Below are 20,865 nucleotides of genomic sequence, written 5' to 3' on the forward strand. Positions count from 1 at the left end.
AGGCTGTTTGTATGAACTCCACCACCACACAGTAACAGACGTGCGGAAACAGAACACTTCCTCTTAACTTCACAGTTATCATTGGTTGGCCCAGAGCTGTGAAAACAGTCATCCTACAGCACAATATGGGTCATTTCCTGAATGCTTAGTATCTGTACGAGGCATATTTAGAAGTGTAACTGCGGTGCAAACACCTCCCTTTCCAAGTAAACTGTCTTGATTAAATGTGAGGAGAATGCATCAAGTGATTTTTGTTTTTAGCATAATGGGAGAAACTCCTTCTCCATGCCTGTGTTGTACAGAGTACTACAGTGTAGATGTAGTTTAACTACCCAAAGCTGACATCATGATACTTTGATACTTAAGGTCCCCATCGATCCATTTTTTATTTTATTTTATTTTTATAATCTCTGATGTCCTTTTATCAGGTTTGCAGGATAATTTGGGTTGGAAATGCCCAAAATGTCCTTTTTCAAGTTATTCTAGTTGGTCTTTTCCGCCTGGCATTTTAGATTTCTTACAATTATGCGTCATGTATATGAGCTTTCCTCTGATTGGATTGCTCATATTCCCTAATTTAAATATGGAAAACAGATTGTCTCGGATTGGTCTATATTAGGGCGTCTCCTAGGGAAGAAGCTTGGGGCAGCCAAGCATTCATAGCGACGTTGTGTCCTTTAATGCTAGTCTCAGACTCGTGTCCCTCCCAAGAGTTTGATCACAGTTATTTATAGACACTGAATAAGCATTCGCTTCATTTGCGTCACACTGATATGCTCCTCCCACCATGATCCTCTTCAGTGCTATGCTCTAATTGGCCACGGGCAGCGCGACAAGTCACCCCGGCTGGTTCCTATGATTATTTTTTTTTTCTTCCCAGTTCCACTGTCGATTCCAATGCCTCCGCCCCAGGACCCTCTCGGCTGACAACGGTATGCCTCTCCCCCATAACTATCATTGCGAAGCACCATTCCCCAAGCGTTGTATTTTTGGCCCACTAATAGGGAAACTGATCTGAAAGGCCATGTGGGTGAAAATTAAGAGGGTGATAATTTTTGAGGAGGGGGGATGTTTATATTTTTGGGGATATTATGCCCGTCATCCACTCCCATTGATTTGAATTGAACCTGCCGAGATGATCATCGCTGGTGACAAGGAACGAAAGCTTCACTATTACACCCACTGTTAAAGCATACATTTTGAATTAAGTATTGTTGTAAAACACAACACGTATACTTAGAGACTGTAGATATTTCACGACCATAAGGCGCACTTAAGTCTTAAATTTTCTCCAAAATGGACGGGGCACCTTATAGTGGGGCGCGCCTTATGTGTGCACCGAGTTCCAAAATCTGTCTTTAATGAGCGCTCCGCTTGACTGACTGGGAGCATTTCCTGCCGATACGCTACTTATATAGAGGAAGGCGGACGTGACTGAGGACAGCATGCGGACGTAAAGGGGGAAGGGTGCGCGTGACAGAGGACGCTAAAGACATGCCCCCAGTAGGTATATAGTTCCGGTATGTGCATCGGTTTGGTAAAAGACCCCCAAAAATGGCACCTACGAAGAGAAACGTTTACGAAGCACAGTTTAAACTGCAAGCTATTAGTTACGCGGAGGAACATGGGAATCGAGCAGCCGCGAGAATTCAAGATCACGACAAATAGAGTTTTCACCAAAAAGTTATATTTTGGTTTCATCTGACATTCTCCCAATCCTCTTCTGGATCATCCAAATGCTCTCAAACTTCAGACGGGCCTGGACATGTACCGGCTTAAGCAGAGGGACATGTCTGGCACTGCAGGATTTAAGTCCCTGGCGGCGTAGTGTGTTACTGATGGTAGCCTTTTTTACGCTGGTCCCAGCTCTCTGCAGGTCATTTACTAGGGCCCCCCGTGTGATTCTGGGATTTTTGCTCACCGTTCTTGTGATCATTTTGACCCCACGGGGTGAGATCTTGCGTGGAACCCCAGATCGAGGGAGATTATCAGTGGTCTTGTATGTCTTCCATTTTTTAATAATTGCTCGCACAGTTGATTTCTTCGCACTAAACTGCTTACCTATTGCAGATTCAGTCTTCCCAGCCTTGTGCAGGTCTTCAATTTTGTTTCTGGTGTCCTTTGACAGCTCTTTGGTCTTGGCCATAGAGGAGTTTGGAGTGTGACTGTTTGAGGTTGTGGACAGGTGTCTTTTATATTGATAATGAGTTCAAACGGGTGCCCTTAATACAGGTAACAAGTGGAGGACAGATGATCCTCTTAAAGAAGAAGTTACAGGTCTGTGAGAGCCAGAAATCTTGCTTGTTTGTAGGTGACCAAATACTAATTTCCCACCATAATTTGCAAATAAATTCTTTAAAAATCAGACAATGTGATTTTCTGGATATTTTCCTCATTTTGTCTCTCATAGGTGAGGTATACCTATGATGAAAATTACAGGCCTCTCTCATCTTTTTAAGTTTGAGAACTTGCACAATTGGTCGCTGACTAAATACTTTTTTGCCCGACTGTATATTCTTACTAATGAGAAATAATACAGGACTACCATCCGCATCCCTATGCTGAAATTCTTAAAGTCATATGATTAATACCTTTACTGACCTTAGTAGTTACTCCAGGACTGGAGGCACCAGGTGGATTAGGGGGTCTGTGTGGAAGCAGGTCTAGTCTGGGTGGCACGGGTGGAAGGGAGGACTGAGGAGTCATAGACATGGGTGATGGGGGCCGTTCCACCTGCATCACACAGAAAACACAATTTCAATGTAAATTTCAATGAGTTTATACTCATGGGTGATTAGACAGACCTAACTATACCACTTCCCCAAACCAGATGACATGACAGACAACTCATACTTATTACTATTCTTGCTATTATGTTTATGTTGAAATAAGATGGACATAATTTGCTGCTGCAATGTAAACATCTAATTGGATGAGCTGCTCCTAAATATTAGTTGCCAGACGAAGGATAATGTCAAAGCCTTTTAAATATGATGAAACATTGTTGGGGCTGTAACTGAGAAACCACGACTCATTTAGTGTCAACACATCAAATACAGTGAAGTATAATCATACATGGCGCGCAGGTGAATGTAAAAAGAAATAAGAGGAAATGTTAACCGCATTTAAGTACGCGTTCATCTGCTACACCCTACTACTGTGTAAACGTTGAATACAGCGTCTCAGAGGCACATAAAAGATGTAAACTAGGAGACTGTTCCACATGAAATTGTGAGAGGAACATAAAAAAGGCACCATGAAAGACACAGATGAAAGACTTTAGAGAGGAGTTTGAAATAGAGTAAAAATGGAAAGGCCATGCAAGAAGCACTTAATCTGCAGAGTCAAGAGAAGGAGACACCCTTGATGTGAATACTGAGAGAAAAAACAAAATGAAATGCATTGATAGAAACAGCAGTCTTTTCACAAAGATACCTTTGTACAAGCAAGTTTGCTCATCATTAGGTGGGGATCTTCAAGTCTGTCGTCATCATCATCGTCATAGCTAGGCGACGGCGCGCCCTCTGCCCCGAACAGGGCCCTGCAGGAGCCCCCGCTGTTGTCCTTCGGATCAAATGGATCCACAACAATATGCTCGGTACCTTTAATCTCGCAGCGACAGAATGGGCAGCCAGTGCCTTGACCCTCGGACTCCTGCAATGATGCACAGGGGTAAGTGAATGCGCACTTTCCCCCCCTCAAAGACGACCAACCCACAACAATCTCCTTTACTACCTGCCACGCAGTGAGACAGGAGGTGCACATGAGATGACCACAGGGCTCAATCTTCACATCCTTGTCGTTCTCTGCACAGATTTTGCACAGCTGGAAGGTGGAGCCCATCTCACAGTAGAGCTCATATTGCTCCTGGAGGGGCAGATAAAGGCAGCCATGAGCCCTCAGGGGCCAGTACTCGGTATCATTGCAAACAGAGAATATTGATGTCGCTGTGTAGGACTGATTGGGCTTTCCCATTATGCTTCTGAGTAGTGCTCGTCTGACAAAGGCCGAATTTTACTTGACTCCCAAACCACTGAAAAAAAATGTTTACTCACCATGTAGCAAATATTTAAGGTATAATAATGTTCAGTTTACATGATTAATATTTAAGTTGTGCATTTTATTTCCTCTACCTTTTGATTCTGGTGTAATTCATTACTATTAGGGCAGTGCACGACTCAGTAGGGACTCAAATTGAGAATCAGGTGGGCCCGAAAAAGCGACCGAGGAATCAGAAATTTCCAACTCGAATCAGAACTAATCTTAGAATATCCAATTACTTACTTTATTCTGACAAGAGCTGCAGCCGCTCCCATGCCACGTTTACTTTTATTTTGTTTATTTTTAAACTGTGTTTAGGGTCGACGCCATTTTGACTTACTGAACATAATTTCTGTGCATGTGCGCAGTTGGAATACGTTCTTGCAGTTGATCATTAATCAAGAATGCAAATAGCCTAGATAGCTAGCTGGAAAAGTGGCAGCTGATCCCAACCAGCGATGATTTACGGCACAGACAGGGGCAAAACCAACCCGGGGCCCACCTTTGGCCACAGTACGCCGATGGATTCTGGTTAATGTTTAAGTTTAAGCTAAATTTAAGTTTTAAACTAAAATTAAAAAAAACAACTTTTCTGCAGGGAGCAGCAGCAACCAAAATGCGTCAGCATACTCCGTTTCTGGTTAAATAGTTTTCAAATAATCAAATTAGATTTTTCATTCGCTGGAATACAACATCTTTATTTCAGATTGTACAAGGAGTAACGATTCAATTCTGATTTGGAAGTCATTCATTACTGTCAACACGAATAACAAATTGGGATTTAGAGGGCAAGTCCAAGCCCTTATATTTCTATACATTCATTTGGCTAACACTTACTTGTAAATGGTTATTCAAACTAGAACCCAAATCATCTACTATGACCAACTTGTGTGGTAAGTTTCTAACCTTCTGTGAGTTGAGTGACCCCAGACAACAGACATTTACAATTCCCAATATCATTAAGCCGTTGCTCTGACCTGTGTGACTTTAATGTGGTCTTGAGGCGAAGGCTCACACAGTCCTGTCAAGTCTGGATTTTGGGGCCGGCCGTCGGGGAATAAATAGCTGGTGTTGTAAGGGGCAAAAAGTACATGACAATCTAGCCACCGATGTATAATTTTAAAGGACAGATGTACGTAACTGTACCATGTAAGACTTACAGAACAATTGTTTTACGCAACTAGAATGTCAGACCAAACTGTTAATGGTGGAAAAAGTGGAAAAAATAAAATTGTGTTGAATATTGCTCATTTGTTTGTCAGTAAACAAGCTACGTCCTGGTTCATGGAGGATAATGACTGCTGTGAAATAGGTCATGGGTCAGCCAGCGGGGGCCTAAGACTTGCATGACGCTGTACTGTAAGCATGCCAAATTGAGTACTTCTGGACTTACAATCCTTCCCTGAAGCCATCTATGAGGGCCTGAAAGAGAGGCTTATTATGAGGAATGGTCTGGAGAATGTTTCCATCCGCCATCACGTAGCCGATGGCCCACTGGCCCAGCCGGGTGCAGCTCAGTCGGAAGATGTAACTGAGGAGATGTCAATGAGAAGGGGGAAAAAAAGATGACGTGCGGAAGCAGCGGGAGTTGTTCACTCTGCAATGATGCACCATGAAAGTGGATCATCTACTGACGTCTGTAGCAGTCGGTCAAGTGATAGACTATTGCTTTCAGGCTTGATGTGGTATGAGATGTTCTACTGGCAAGAACTTCACTACAAATTGTTGTGTTATTGTGTTCACACTGACCAACTAATGCTAGAATGTGAACATCACGCTATGCTGGCCGGCCAAAGCCGTGACATCGTCTTTCAGTGTACAATCAAACCATTGATGCTAGGTACCAGTACTGCACTGCACTGCCACACACACAAACACACACATGCGTACACACACAAAGACATACTTAAACACATGCCTAACTCAACTGGAACCAACGGCTGCTTTTTGTTGTATCTATGCAAATCAAGACCTGATCATTTCTTTAAGTGTCCAGAAAAATCACATTGTCAAACTCAAAATACCCACAGTATCAATGACAAAGATTATGTGACACAATATAATATAGGTTTCAAAAGAAAGTGATTTAGTTGGTAACAACAAAATGTGTCACCTTGTCTCACCTGCCAGGTTTATGAATGAACTTCTGCAGTCGTGCTTTGACCTCGTCATAAGTGAGGAAGGCCATGTAACCTGGGTGAGTGACTGCCAAGCTGTTCCAATTCCGCAAAAGGGATGACCAAGGCTATGACAGATAAAGTGTGACAAATCAGTGGACAGTGCAACAACAATAAGCAGTTTAAAAGTAGGAGAAAAGTACTTAATTGTAACCATTAGCTACACCCGCCTCGCAGTGACAAGGGTCAAACAAAAAATAAAAATCTAAAGCATAAATTGCAAGTGAAACTACATGATCATTTTGTGCCATTTATTTAGGTTGGCTGGAAGTGCAGGCCAGAACATACTTCAAAAGGGTTGTGTTCTTGTTTCAAATGCACGGCAACATAAATTTGCAGAACATCTTGTGTTCAACAACCAGCCTCATTATTTATGCCTGCTGTGCGACGGGAAGTAAAACACAAACAACTTGATATGAGCCACAAAGGTCACCGCCATTATAAATGGTGCATGACCATTCTGTGTATCTGATTAGACAACAAAGATGTACTGTGCAGGGAGTCTCCCTTTTCAAATTTGCTAGTTAAAAACGCTTTCTGCACACAAGTTAAACAAAACAGAAAAGTTTCCACTGCAGTTGATAAAATGTGACTGGAAACTAGTGGGGTTAGAAAAATACATTGTGGCAAAATGTCTTGTCCATATTACATTATTGTAAGAGTGAAGTTCTCCTATCTCAGAGCCAACACAGCTTGTGATTAACACAACAAAGGAAGTAAACAGTGAAATAAACTCTGTAATTCAGACTAAACGATGTCCTTCACGCCTGCGTGTAATCGAGGTAAAAGCGAAGCATATCCCTATTGTTGTACGCCAAGGACAGCGAAAGATTTTCACTTCCCACTTGGAGTTTTTGGACATTTAAATGCTTGAGGAAGTATTATAAGAAATGTATATGTTTAGGCTTTGTTAAGCCTGCAATGTAAGTAGAAAGGGATTGTCATGTCACTGACAGAATGTAATAAACTCACAGACAAAATAATGACTGCTATGAGAGAATTTGGGGGAAAAAAGTCTGACTAGTACTGACCTCTTTTAGCATTGTGTTAATAAGCAAATGCTTGCAAAACTTTTACAATAAATAAAGCTTTTAAGATAAATCTATCTTCTGACCTTTCTCCTGTGGCTTTTTATTATGCAAACCCCAGTCAAAGCAGCAAAGTTATAGCTGCACGAAACAGACTGAGATGCTGCATTTTAATGTGCATTTCATTAGCACCCTCATGATTAAAAAATTTAGATGCACGACTCATGTCTAAATGTCATCCTATCTGCTTAATACTTGTCTTGTAATAGTAATGATAACCTGCAGGGTGCAAATAGAAAAGTGAATGGCCTTGAGAAAGCATACAATAAAAGCTGTGCATATTAGTTAAGTCTTCAACTGAGGACCTTATGTTGCCTACCTGAAAAAGCCTGGTGAAGATGTCGAACTCAAAGACGGAGATGTAGTCATTGCATGTAAGGTCGATGGTGGACTTGAGGGCCATGGCCTCCAGGCCGGAACTGATTGGATGGAATTCATGCAGAGACTGACGGAACACCTTCCAAGGCACAATGGTCCTTTGACACCGACACCCACACCCACACACACCCACCCACACACACATACACACACAACAAAGATTAATTATCAGCTTCATAGATACTATGTATTGGACCAGAAAGCAGCCTCTCTATAGTTAGGTTTCAGTGATGGCTCTTCAGCCTCGTTTCCATCTAGCGGTAGGGTTTGGTTCAGCTTAGTACGACTGCCATTTCATTGCATTTTCACCCCGACCTGAACTGTCCATCTCTTTAGTAGCCTTTCACTGGGGTGCCTGCTTCAGGCTTCGTTACCTTTGTAGAGGGCCCAGCTAGACACACTGCCTTGTACCATATTACTTTTATTTTTGACGCATAGTTGCTAGTCTCTGTCACACTGGTACGCTTTGTTGGAAGATTATTTACTGGGCTGATGCAGTAACTGCAATCGTAACTTAACCTGTGTTGTGCAAGTCGGAGCAGGGTTGGTTGAAACTTGGCTTTTTATGTTTTAACTAGGGATGCCAACAATGTATGTCTGTACTCAAACTAAAAACCAAAATGCTCCAATACAAATGACCGATACCACTTAATCAGCCTGACACTTTCAGGTGGAGTAGGAGCCATGTCTGCCGTGTCGAGATTATTAAGGACATAGATGACAACACTTTTAATGCAGCCCCTTAGGGAGCACAAGCCAGTGCAAACTGTATGCCGGTCCCAAGCCCAGATAAATGCAGCGGGTTGCGTCAGGAAGAGCATCCGGCTTAAAACTTTGCCAAACATATACGAGTGTTCATCTAAAGAATTCCATTCCGGATCGGTCGTGGCCCGGGTTAACAACGTTTGCCCCCCCCTGGCGCCGGTGGAAATTCAGGTACTGTGGGTCGAAGACGAAGGAGAGGTGGAAAGTGGTTTCTTACGCAGAAAGAGAAAAGGACAACACAGGGCCTAGAATTGAATGTGGGGACTTTGAATGTTGGGACTATGACAGGAAAATCTCGGGAGTTGGCTGAGATGATGATTAGGAGAAAGGTTGATATATTGTGTGTCCAGGAGACCAGGTGGAAAGGCAGTAAGGCTAGAAGTTTAAGTTTAAATTATTTTACCATGGTGTAGATGGGAAGAGAAATAGAGTAGGGGTTATTTTAAAAGGAAGAGTTAGCCAAGAATGTCTTGGAGGAGAAAAGAGTATCAGATCGAGTGATGAGGCTGAAACTTGGAATTGAGGGATGTTATGTATCAAGTGATTAGCGGCTATGCCCCACAGGTAGAGGTGAAAGAGAAATTCTGGAAGGAGCTAGACGAAGTAGTTCTGAGTATCCCAGACAGAGAGCGAGTTGTGATTGTTGGAGATTGTAATGGACATGTTGGTGAAGGAAACAGGTGTGATGAAGAAGTGATGGGTAAGTACAGCATCCAGGAAAGGAATTTGGGAGGGACAGATGGTGGTAGACTGCAAAAAGGATGGAAATGGCTGTAGTGAACACCTTTTTCCAAAAGATGCAGGAACATAGGGTGACCTATAAAGGCGGCGGTAGAAGCACGCAGGTGGATTACATCTTGCGCAGACGATGTAATCTGAAGGAGGTTACCGACTGTAAGGTAGTGGTAGGGGAGAGTGTGGCAAGACGGCATAGGATGCTGGTGTGTAAGATGACTCTGGTGGTATGGAGGAAGATTAAGAAGACAGAGGCAGAGCAGAGAACCATGTAGTGGAAGCTGAGAAAGGAAGAGTGTTGTGCGGCTTTCCGGGAAGAAGTGAGACAGGCTCTCGGTGGACAGGAGGAGCTTCCAGAAGACTGGACCACTACAGCAAAGGTGATCAGAGAGACAGGCAGGAGAGTACTTGGTGTATCTTCTGGCAAGAAAGGAGAGAAGGAGACTTGGTGGTGGAACCACACAGTACAGGAAATAATACAAGGAAGGAGGTTAGCTAAGAAGAAGTGGGACACTGAGAGGACCGAGGAGAGGGCGAAAGGAATACATTGAGATGCAACGTAGTGCAAAGGTAGAAGTGGCAAAGACCAAACAAGAGGCATATGATGACATGTATGCCAGGTTGGAAGGAGAAAAGGATCTCTTTAGAAGAAGAAGAAGAAGAATAGAAGAATCACCATTTATTGTCATGAACATGCATGCATGCACACGAAATTTGCTCTCTGCATTTAACCCATCACAGTGAACACGTACACGTTAGTGGAACACACTGGAGCAGGGGGCAGCTGACGCGCCCGGGGAGCATTTCGGGATATCAGTGTCTTGCTCAAGGACACCACAGCCGTGAGTCCGGGGGATGTTGGCAGATGGTCCAGTTGGGGTCTTGAACCTAGGTACCCCACTGTGGCAGGCGAACATCTTAACCATTGGGCCACGGCAGACAGAGGGATAGAGATGGGAAGGATGTGCAGCTGATTAAGGATAGAGATGGAAATGTGTTGACCGGTGCCAGTATGGTGCTGGACAGATGGAAAGAATACTTAGAGAAGTTGATGAATGAAGAAAATGAGAGAGAAGGAGGTAGAAGAGGTAAGTGTGGTGGACCAGGAAGTGGCAATGATTAGTAAGGCCTTAGAAAGGCATTAAAGAGGATGAAAAATGGAAAGGCAGTTAGTCCTGATGAGATTCCTGTGGAGGTATGGAAGCATCTAGGAGAGGTGGCTGTGGAGTTTTTGACCAGCTTATTCAACAGAATTCTAGCGGGTGAGAAGATGCCAGAGGAATGGAGGAAAAGTGTGCTGGTGCCCATTTCTAAGAACAAGGGTGATGTGCAGAGCTGTGGGAAGTTGAGAGGAATAAAGTTGATGAGCCACACAATGAAGATATTGGAAAGAGTAGTGGAGGCGAGACTCAGGACAGAAGCGAGTATTTGCGAGCAACAGTGTGGTTTTATGCCTAGAAAAGGGACCACAGATGCATTATTTGCCTTGAGGATGTTCACGGGAAAGTACAGAGAAGGTCAGAAGGAGCTACATTGTGTCTTTGTGGAGCTAGAGCAGGGGTGTCAAACTATTTTTTGTCTCAGGTCGCATTGTAGTTATGATTTCCCTCAGAGAGCTGTTAGAACAGTGAAACCATATACATGTGTAATCAACAAAACATATTACCATTACACAACAAATTGAGGGATAACTGGTTTTGAAATCAGAAGACAAGGATAATAGTTTGTTCAATTATTGTTTAGGTTACTGTAGAAGAAGGGTTTCGTAACAGAAAAATGCAATATCTCAATATTATTGTTTATTATTATGACAATTTGGAATTTGGGTACAGATTTTAGTTGACAAGCATGATTTGCTTTCGCAGGCCATATAAAATGATGTGGCGGGCCGCATCTGGACCCCAGGCCTTGGGTTTGACACCTATGATCAACAGCAAGTCTATGACAGAGGACCCTGAGAGGAACTGTGGTACTGCATGCAGAAGTCTGAAGTGGCAGAAAAGTATGTTAGAATAATACAGGACATGTATGAGGGCAGCAGAACAGTAGTCTGGTGTGCTGTAGGTGTGACAGAGGAAGTTAAGGTGGAGGTGGGACTGCATCCGGGATCAGCCCTGAGCTCCTTCCTGTTTGCAGTGTTGATGGATAGGTTGACAGATGAGGTTAGACTGGAATCCCCATGGACCATGATGTTCGCAGATGACTTTGTGATCTGCAGTGAAAGCAGGGAGCAGTTGGATGATCAGTTAGAAAGGTGAAGGCATGCACTGGAAAGGAGAGGAATGAGCATTAGCCGAAGTAAGACAGAATATATGAGCATGAATGAGAGTGGTGGAGGGGGAAGAGGGAGGCTACATGGAGAAGAGATAGCAAGGGTGGAGGACTTTAAATACAACATAAGCAGAGCAATGGTGAGTGTGGTCAGGAAGTGAAGAAACAGGTCCAAGCAGGTTGGAACGGGTGGAGGAAGGTATGTGTTATGTGACAGAAGACTCTCTGCTAGGATGAAGGGTAAAGTTTATAAGACAGTGGTGAGGCCAGCCATGATGTACGGATTAGAGACAGTGGCACTGAAGAGACAACAGGAAGCAGAGCTGGAGGTGGCAGAAATGAATATGTTGAGGTTCCCTCTTGGAGTGACCAGGTTGGATAAAATCAGAGGGACAGCCAAGGATCGATGTTTTGGAGACAAAGTTAGAGAGAGCAGACTTCGATGGTTTGGACACGTCCCTCTCAGAGGAGAGATAGTGAGCATATTGGTAGAAGGGTGATGAGGATGGAGCTGCCAGGCAAGAGAGCTAGAGGAAGACCAAAGAGAAAGTTGATGGATGCCGTGTGGGAAGACATGAGGGCAGTTGGTGTTAGAGAGGAGGATGCAGGAGATAGGCTTACATGGAAAAGGATGACATGCTATGGCGACCCCTAACGGGACAAGCCGGAAGGAAAAGAAGAAGATTGATGACAACACTTTTAGGCGACTCCAAATGATGCTCTGCAAAATGGATGATGAACTCCGCTCAGCAAGCTCCATGTTACGCAAGCCCTGACGCCCGCTTCGCGCTGGCTGAGCCAGCCACGCGCCTGTCACGAAGCAGCGGCGGAGAAAGCAAGGTGGGCGACATGCTGCGGCGTGGCACATCGAGTAAAGAGAAGTAAGCGATAGTGTGATGAAATATCACCTCAGTTGACCTGTCATAGTATTTTAAAACTTCTGGTACTCTCGAGAACCAGTGTTCTATTAATTTTTACTCACTCTATTTTGTAGTTAACACACAGAGGTCAGCTGGCGTCATATGTGTAAAATATTGACCAGACTAATCTACTGCCTGTACCCATTTTACATAATGCCCCGTAGCATTCAGACAGACAACATAACAAATACATTACAGGCTAAATTTAAGTGAAATGTGTGGCAAGAATGTTGGAAAACATGCAGTTGGGTGCTAAAATGTCAGTAATGACAAGTTGTTGCTCTAAAATGTCTTATAATTGAGTAAACTTCAGCCATGTTCAAGAAAAGTGTGTTTTTGAACAATATTTGATGTGATTTAAAAAAACAAAAACATTTTCATCACAACTCCAAGATGTAAAATCGTTATTAAGTTTCGGTACTGGCGATGTACTCGAATATCAGTGCTTGTGCTGTCTGAAAAAGTGGTATTGGTGCATCAATAGTTACAACTTGTGGTAAAATGTCTGATTAAATTGCAATTACTCATTATTTGTGCAAAGCAATGGTAAAATACCAGGCAGTATGCCAATGAATAACAACTTTCAGTTCAAACACACTGTTGCAAGGAGGGAAGGACAGACAAAAAGTCACTGTTGTTGGTTGTTGTTATGAATCCTGTCTAACAAAATCACATTATTAGTAAAACAAGATTAAGTCTCACTTGTCCCCGAAGGCACGCCTCCAGAACTCTGCAGCATCAGCCTTGGTGATGCGGAAATTGTCGCCCTGAAACAGACCATTGGGAAAGATGGCCTTCAGCTCGGCCAGCATGTGGCTGAAGATCAATGACAGCTTGGTGAGGTTCCTCCTGTGAAAGCAGAGAATCGAAGAGTTTGTGGTTAAAGTGCTGTCACATTTGTGCTTAAACAACATAATTTTGTAGTACAGTGATGACTGTATCAATATTATAAACTTGCATTGTAACATCAGAAAATAAGCGTAAAAAATATTTTGTGAAAAAAAGAATAATTTTTTCTTTTTTCACAATGCCTCAAACGTAACAATGGGAGAAGCCATGAGGTAAAGTCAAATTATACAGTAATCACCCTGAAGTTGATATCTGTTCCACACACTACTGCACAACTAACAGCACCAATGTCACATAATTAGGCTTTTCTTATCTGTAAACTATTAGTTAATTGAATTTCCTGCTACATGGGACAAGCTTGACAGCAGCCTTATTCTTGTTTGCTCCAATTCCACAAGCAAACAGGTGAACTGTTGTAAAATTTGTCACACGAGGAGCCCCTTCAATAGCAAAAAATGGAAATAGGAAGATTCCTCAGCAAGACAGTGAAGTAAAGAACAAGAAGAAAAAAGATGCAATGAGTGAGGTTAGAGCAGAGGAAAGAGTGCAGTGTTGGCAGAGCACTGGAGTACCCAGCTTCATTAGATGATTGATGCTAAGTGAACCCTGATTCATGAAGCCCTGCACACACAAGGAGATTGTGTGTGGTTGTTGGGCAGTGGGAATTGACATGCACGAGAGCAACAGTAATAAAAAGACCAGCCACACTGCAGCTGCGGTACACTACACTGTGTACCCTATGAACGAAGGGTTGTCGAACAGAAAGAGCAGTGCCTGAGGATAGTGGGTGAAGTTTAGTGCAAGGCGACACCTACTCAACAAACTGTGCTGCTTGTCGGGATGATCAATTGAAAGAAATAGGCAAAAGGTGTAGCTGGATGTGTAGTTTAAAGGCAGACAGTATCTACATCACCACAGTGCCCAAAGTGCTTTACAAAACCTCACATTCATACACCAATGAGCGTCTGCTGCCATGGAAGACAAAGCAAATTAGGGTTCAGTGTCTTGCCCAAGGACACTTTGACATGCGGACAGGAGACCCTTCGGTCACTGGACAACCCGGTCCACCAACTGAGCCACAGCTGCTTGTAACATCACTGCCGGTCTTTGAGGACTGTCTGCATCATTAAAGTGGAAATTAAATATTCAAGTGGTTCTTCCAGAGTATCTCCCCTCTGCATTGTCACCGCTACACAGTGCTGCATTGCTTCTGGGCGACTTAACATACTATTCTCCTGCCAGCTATCACCACGTTTCACTTTTATAAGTGAAGACTGGGCGGCACGGTGGACGACTGGTTAGCACAGCCTGTGCAGAGTTTGCATGTTCTCCCCGTGCCTGCGTGGGTTTTCTCCAGGTACTCCGGTTTCCTCCCACATCCCAAAAACATGCCTGGTAGGTTGATTGAAGACTCTAAATTGCCAATAAGTATGAATGCGAGTGTGAATGGTTGTTTGTTTATATGTGCCCTGCGACTGGCTGGTGACCAGCTCAGGGTGTACCCCGCTTCTCGCTCGAAGATAACGGATAGGCTCCAGCACGCCCGCGACCCTAGTGAGGATAAGCGGTACAGAAAATGGATGGATGGATGGAAGTGAAAACTGTCTCCACATACTTCACTTTCTATATGTAACCCAAATTGTGAAATGTGTCCAGAATAAATTATTCCACACTGGGAGTGTCTTGACTAGCATGTCATGAGTCAATTGGTCAACCCCCATCTAACCATTAAATTGCATTTTTAATTCACAAGCAAATCGGAAATATTTGTTTGAGGCTTTTAAATGGTACACTGTAGTGTGAATGTATAACTAAAAAGGCTGAAACAATAAATATTTTATTAATATTTCAAATGAAAACTTTTTGGCCCTGGAGTTATTACTTTGGCAATTAATCGATTAAGTGACGTTTATTCGTCAGGCTGATTTTTTTTTGTAATTGCTTTCCATAGTTCAAAGCACATCCCTGCTGTTGTGCACTGTTTACACTAATGACAGCTGCGAACAAAGAGGAGCTATTTTTCAAAAACAGAGTCAGTGTTGCCAAATTAGCAGATTTGGTTGCTACTGTATATTTTAGGGATGCATCGAAAATGTCCCAGAAGTGCATTATCTGTTTTTGGCCCAAAGAACTTTGTCACTGAAACAAGACGGCTGAAAGAGAATGTTGTGATAACGCAACAAATAACTGCCCCCAGCGGCGTCCCAGTTATTTACGAGTTTACGGCTGGCTAGGCTAGCTACTTTAGCTAAACACGATGTGGAGCCGCTGAGGCGAAAATTTGGTCCGCGTCGGGTGTCACATTACAAGTCAGTATTCATCGCCTCCATGGCAGCAAATAAGATACACTTCTGACAAGTATCATTATCTTGTCCTCCCTTCGCGATAACTAATGAATTGGAGAAAGACGGAGAAGCCATGCAAATAGCTAACCTATCATGATATGTAGTAGAGAAAGACCAAAATAAGTGATTGGATCATCCTGTGCATTTGTCACATAGGCCTGGCTGGAACCGCATTATAGCGGCGAGGAACCGACATTGAACAGCAAAATAAGCAGGCAAATAAGTGTCTGGAGGGAATATAATACACAGCTAGACAGGAAGATGCCGTCTGGAACCAGAAATGAATTAGTACGTCACCACGTATGTCACTTGAGAACAGGGACCTATAAATTTAAAAGTATAATAATAAAATAAATATTTTTTATCTAGGATAACTTTTATTCGTCCCACAATGGGGAAATTTGCATCGTTTCAGCAGCAACCCAAAGAGGAACTGTGGTACTGCATGTGGAAGTCTGGAGTGGTAGAGAAATATGTTAGAATAATACAGGACATGTACGAGGGCCACGGAACAGTGGTGAGGTGTGCTTTAGGTGTGACAGAGGAATTTAAGGTGGAGGTGGGACTGCATCAGGGATCTGCCCTGAGCCCCTTCCTGTTTGCAGTGGTGATGGATAGGCTGACAGATGAGGTTAGATTGGAATCCCCGTGGACCATGATGTTTGCAGATGACATTGTGACCTGCAGTGAAAGCAGGGAGGAGGTGGAGGAACAGTTAGAAAGATGGAGGCATGCACTGGAAAGGAGAGGAATGAACATTAGCCGAAGTAAGACAGAATATATGTGCATGAATGAGAGGGGTGGTGGAGGAAGAGTGAGGCTACAGGGAGAAGAGATAGCAAGGGTGGATGACTTTAGATACAACAAGTCCAGAGCAACGGAGAGTGTGGTCAGGAAGTGAAGAAACAGGTCCAAGCAGGTTGGAACGGGTGGAGGAAGGTGTCAGGTGCGTTATGTGACAGAAGAGTCTCTGCTAGGACGAAGGGCAAAGTTTATAAAACAGTGGTGAGGCCAGCCATGATGTACGGATGAGAGACAGTGGCACTGAAGAGACAATAGGAAGCAGAGATGGCGGTGGCGGAAATTAAGATGTTGAGGTTCGCGGTAGGAGTGACCAGGTTGGATAAAATTTGAAATGAGTTCAGAGGGACAGCCACGCTTCAATGTTTTGGAGCAGACTTTGATGGTTTGGACACATCCAGAGGAGAGAGAGTGAGTATACTGGTAGAAGGATGATGAGGATGGAGCTGCCAAGCAAGAGAGCTAGAGGAAGACCAAAGAGAAGGTTGATGGATGTCGTGAGGGAAGGCATGAGGGCAGCTGGTGTTAGAGAGGAGGATGCAGGCTTACATGGAAAAGGATGACACGCTGTGGCGACCCCTAACGGGACAAGCCGATGGACACTAAGAAATTGTTCTCTAAGTGAATTTCCATAGGTTGGCAACACTGAAGTCATAGCCATAAATGCATTATTATTAATAATAATTGGCATATTAATTTAATTCAGCGTTTCGGCCAATAATTTTTATTTCGATGCATTACTAGTTAGCGATTTTCCTGACCCCTGTAGGTACTATTTTTCAAAAAAGCGACTAGTGCCGTTAAAAAACAGGCAACATGGCCTTCCATTGTAAGGCAATCACAGAGTCAAGTGCTCTGAACATTGGCAAAGACATGATGCCCATTCATAAATTGCAAAAGCAGTGTTTAATCAACATGTTGGCAACTTATGACAAGGTATGTGCATCCAAGCCACAAATATTTGGCCGAGGTTACCTTGCCTCACCTGTACAAATGCACATGAGAAAAGCGTGAGCGAGCTAGAGTCGGTGCGACTCTTTACCTATATATGGATCAGCCAAGATATGTACTTTGATGGTTCATTATATGTGAAATTGTTGAACATTAAAATGTTTATTAAGGTTCTTGTTTACCTACCCGTCTTGATTCAAGAGGCATTTTTGTTTCCAAGAGAGGGCACAAAAACACTTGCTGGAAAAAACAAAACCTAAGGTTGTATAGCATCAGAAGTAAAGCAAATCTGAGGAAAAAAATAAAGTACCGTCATTTCTCATGTATAATAGGCACTCCCAAAATTGACCTCAAAATCCTAGAAAACCCTTCTACCCGTGTATAATGCATTTTTACAATGCATGATTTTGCTTTTACCCATATGATAAAAACATCAAGTATTATCTGTATTTTCTCAGTTTCCCCCGCCCCCAAAGTATTATTCTGAAATGAAGAACTATATTTGAACACGTAATACTTTCTTTTTATTAACTTGCTCAGGTCTTGCTGTTAGGGTTAATTCCTTCAGTAAGGTAGACTTAATAATGCTGTATAATTGTATTTCGAATCTTTTGCTGTTAAGCAGAATTAGTGGGAAATGTTACAAAATCAAAGCTCAATACAATATTTTTGGCCTATGTTGAGGTCTCGGGTATAGGGCAACATTATAAAGGTGCAAAAGGAGAACATGTTCAGCAAGGTAATTTGGTAATTACAAGGGACCGTTGTATATTACACAGAGTACATATCTGGGGAAAAAATGGGCACTTTGACTAATTAACTAAAGAACTTAAGCCTTGATATTGGAGCTGGTGTGGCATGAATTGCACCAAACACTAAATGAGTCCCTCTCTATTGTCGTGTCTAAATACAGTGCATATACATCTCATGTTATGAAAACATAATACAATTGGTAACCTAATGCTGGATCACATCTAACTTGAGTTTCAACATTGCATATCTATAAAGGTGGCCCTTAAAAACTGACTGAAGGGACGACGGCCATCTGTTAAACTAAGACACTTGGTACTTGATAACTGGTGAGTCAGGTAGGTTAGATAAGTTTTGCTTCAGACTGATATTCTGGCTCAACACATTGCCATAAGAATATTATCAAGGGTATTTGTCCATGTTTCCACGGATGGAAAACTGGTCAACCATTTCCCATGATTTAAAGGGGATGGAGGACTCCAGATGATGGCGAAGGACAAACACCCAAAACCCCATAGTTCATATCACCAGGGTGCAATTCATCTTTGGGTACATTTGCTGTTAAAATTGCAACAGAGGCCACACGCCTGTCATCGTTTTTTTAAGGCTCATTAGCAACTTACGTCTAAGTCTACAAGCCTAGGGGCTTGGTGTCAGTGTCTGGCTTAGAAATAAAGTTATTACCCAAGGTGATTGCTATTAACCATGTCAGTGTTGAAAAGCAGTGTCTTTTGAGTGTCCCACTTATTTAAAGAGAAAAAATAAAAATAAACTAAATAGCACCTCTCACGGACATCTCCATCATACAATAGCAGCTCTGTAGTCAGTGTTTGTACTACCCCAAACAACTGTTGCTGTTATCTAAGCTGCTGTGCCAACATGAACAATGCAGCATCACACAAAAGAGCCACATTTGATTGCCATATTTCATCTTTCCCTGGCGGCAACCACAGCAAAGAGCAGATGCATTTTTCTGAACACTAGGTTGTTGTCAACCCCCGCCACCATGCTATCCCCCTAGTGTGATAGATTGACCTCTGACCCTGCAGCTGGCTGCTCCCTTCCTGTTTCCTGCTGGCTGTGATAAAGTAGTTCAGCTCGTCAGCCAGAACCGTGCTGCGCTAATACAGCGCAAAGGTCAGCCCTTACAGAATGAACGTCTGTCTGGATTTACAAGTAGCCCAAATGTCATCTTGCAGCTGAATTATCTTTGGTCCTTGAATCTATGAGGGAAATTCAGATTGGTAACATGAACCCAGTCTTTGAAGTGGTACATCAAATGTTGTTTGCGTAACATTTTTAAGTTACTCAAGATCACTGAAACAATGACAAATTGGACTTGAACAATACCTCGAACAAAGCTCTACTTATTATTCTTTTGGGCACAAGTCACCAGTGTAATATATTTTTGTGGCATAAGAGAATTTTACATTCAGCCATATCCTGAGCTGAACTCAGTCTTCCATCACCATTACATAATACATTGACCATCATATGTAATAAGGCACAACTCAACAGTTATCATCACCAACACATTAACGGGGTGAAGTTTCAGGTGGCATTTACCCAAGACCATTTATCACTGAACACGGTATTGTTTTAGTAATTTAAGCATTTTGGAGCCAGAAAACACAAACTTTGGAAATCTGGTCTCAGTGTGGTATTCTGCAAAAACAAGATCATCAACACTTCCATGGAAACACTGAAAACTGAGGACGTTTATTCAAATTAAGTGTTCACTCTGTACTTCACTGACAAAACAACAGTCGATAACAATGTTAAAATATTGTTTATATCTGCGATTGGCTGGCGACCAGTTCAGGGTGTACCCCGCCTCTTGCACAGAGTCAGCTGGGATAGGCTCCAGCATCCTCGCAAACCTAGTGAGGATAAGCGGTACGGAAAATGGATGAATGAATGTATTGTTTATGGTTCTTCACTGTACTGTTACAAGGTACAGCAATGTTACATTACAGTACTTCCATAAGTTTACATTCACATACAGTATCACAGTAGAACCTCGATTTAAAAGACCCTGATTTATCTGACTTTGATTTAACGGACAGAAAATAGTGTCCATTTGGAACTCTAAACAACCCTTTGTACTTGACAGAGTCTGTTAGTCTGTTAATACAAATTTGCTTGTAACTTATTCGATCAAAAAAGTAAAAAACATGGCAGTTGTGTAGAAACATGGAAAAGGTAAAGTGCATGTAAACAAACATTTATTTCCTCTTGGAAATTGTTATAAAAAATATGTACAATAGTAGTTTATTTGTACATATGGAATATAAAAGAAAACAAGATCACAGATCTGTATTGAAAAAGTGCATGTATATACATACTTTCAATATTACAATATTTCAAGGTGATTTTATTGGCAATTCTTCAATATGCGTAACACATACAGAGGATTGAAATTACGATACGCAAGGTCCCGTGGTGCTACAAAAGACAGCACAAATAATACGTCAATATAAAAAGCTAAAGAAAACTATGGTATATGCAGTATAAAAAGTATTAATTGAATGTGCACATATCAAAGATCAGGTGATGTGCGACAATCAAGGTCAGAGAACCAAGGCAAATGAGATAAATTAGATGACAAAACCTCAATGCTGCTAAAGTGTGTGTCTGTGTGTGTGTGTGTGTGTGCGCGCGCATATAGGTGAGGGTAGTAACGTCGATCAACCGGTAAATTGACAGCCTCGCCTTTCGGCTTAGCTCCTTTTTCACCACAACGGACCGATACAAAGTCCGCATCACTGCATACACTGCACCGATCCGCCTATTG

General features: G+C 42.5%; 1 protein-coding gene across 1 annotated transcript in view; it reads right to left on the minus strand.

The window, feature by feature from the left end:
• Positions 1 to 20,865, minus strand: part of cbl (Cbl proto-oncogene, E3 ubiquitin protein ligase) — a 55,354-nt gene that overhangs the window by 8,762 nt on the left and 25,727 nt on the right. Inside the window, exons 3-10 of the mRNA XM_061681622.1 lie at positions 13,078 to 13,224; positions 7,626 to 7,782; positions 6,165 to 6,286; positions 5,435 to 5,572; positions 5,019 to 5,106; positions 3,736 to 3,867; positions 3,436 to 3,654; positions 2,602 to 2,733 (exon numbers count right to left, since the gene is read on the minus strand). Of these exons, the coding sequence (XP_061537606.1) occupies positions 2,602 to 2,733; positions 3,436 to 3,654; positions 3,736 to 3,867; positions 5,019 to 5,106; positions 5,435 to 5,572; positions 6,165 to 6,286; positions 7,626 to 7,782; positions 13,078 to 13,224 (1,135 nt within the window). The remainder of the gene's footprint in view (positions 1 to 2,601; positions 2,734 to 3,435; positions 3,655 to 3,735; positions 3,868 to 5,018; positions 5,107 to 5,434; positions 5,573 to 6,164; positions 6,287 to 7,625; positions 7,783 to 13,077; positions 13,225 to 20,865) is intronic.

Source organism: Phycodurus eques, chromosome 7, assembly GCF_024500275.1.
Source record: "Phycodurus eques isolate BA_2022a chromosome 7, UOR_Pequ_1.1, whole genome shotgun sequence".
Classification (NCBI taxonomy): domain Eukaryota; kingdom Metazoa; phylum Chordata; class Actinopteri; order Syngnathiformes; family Syngnathidae; genus Phycodurus; species Phycodurus eques.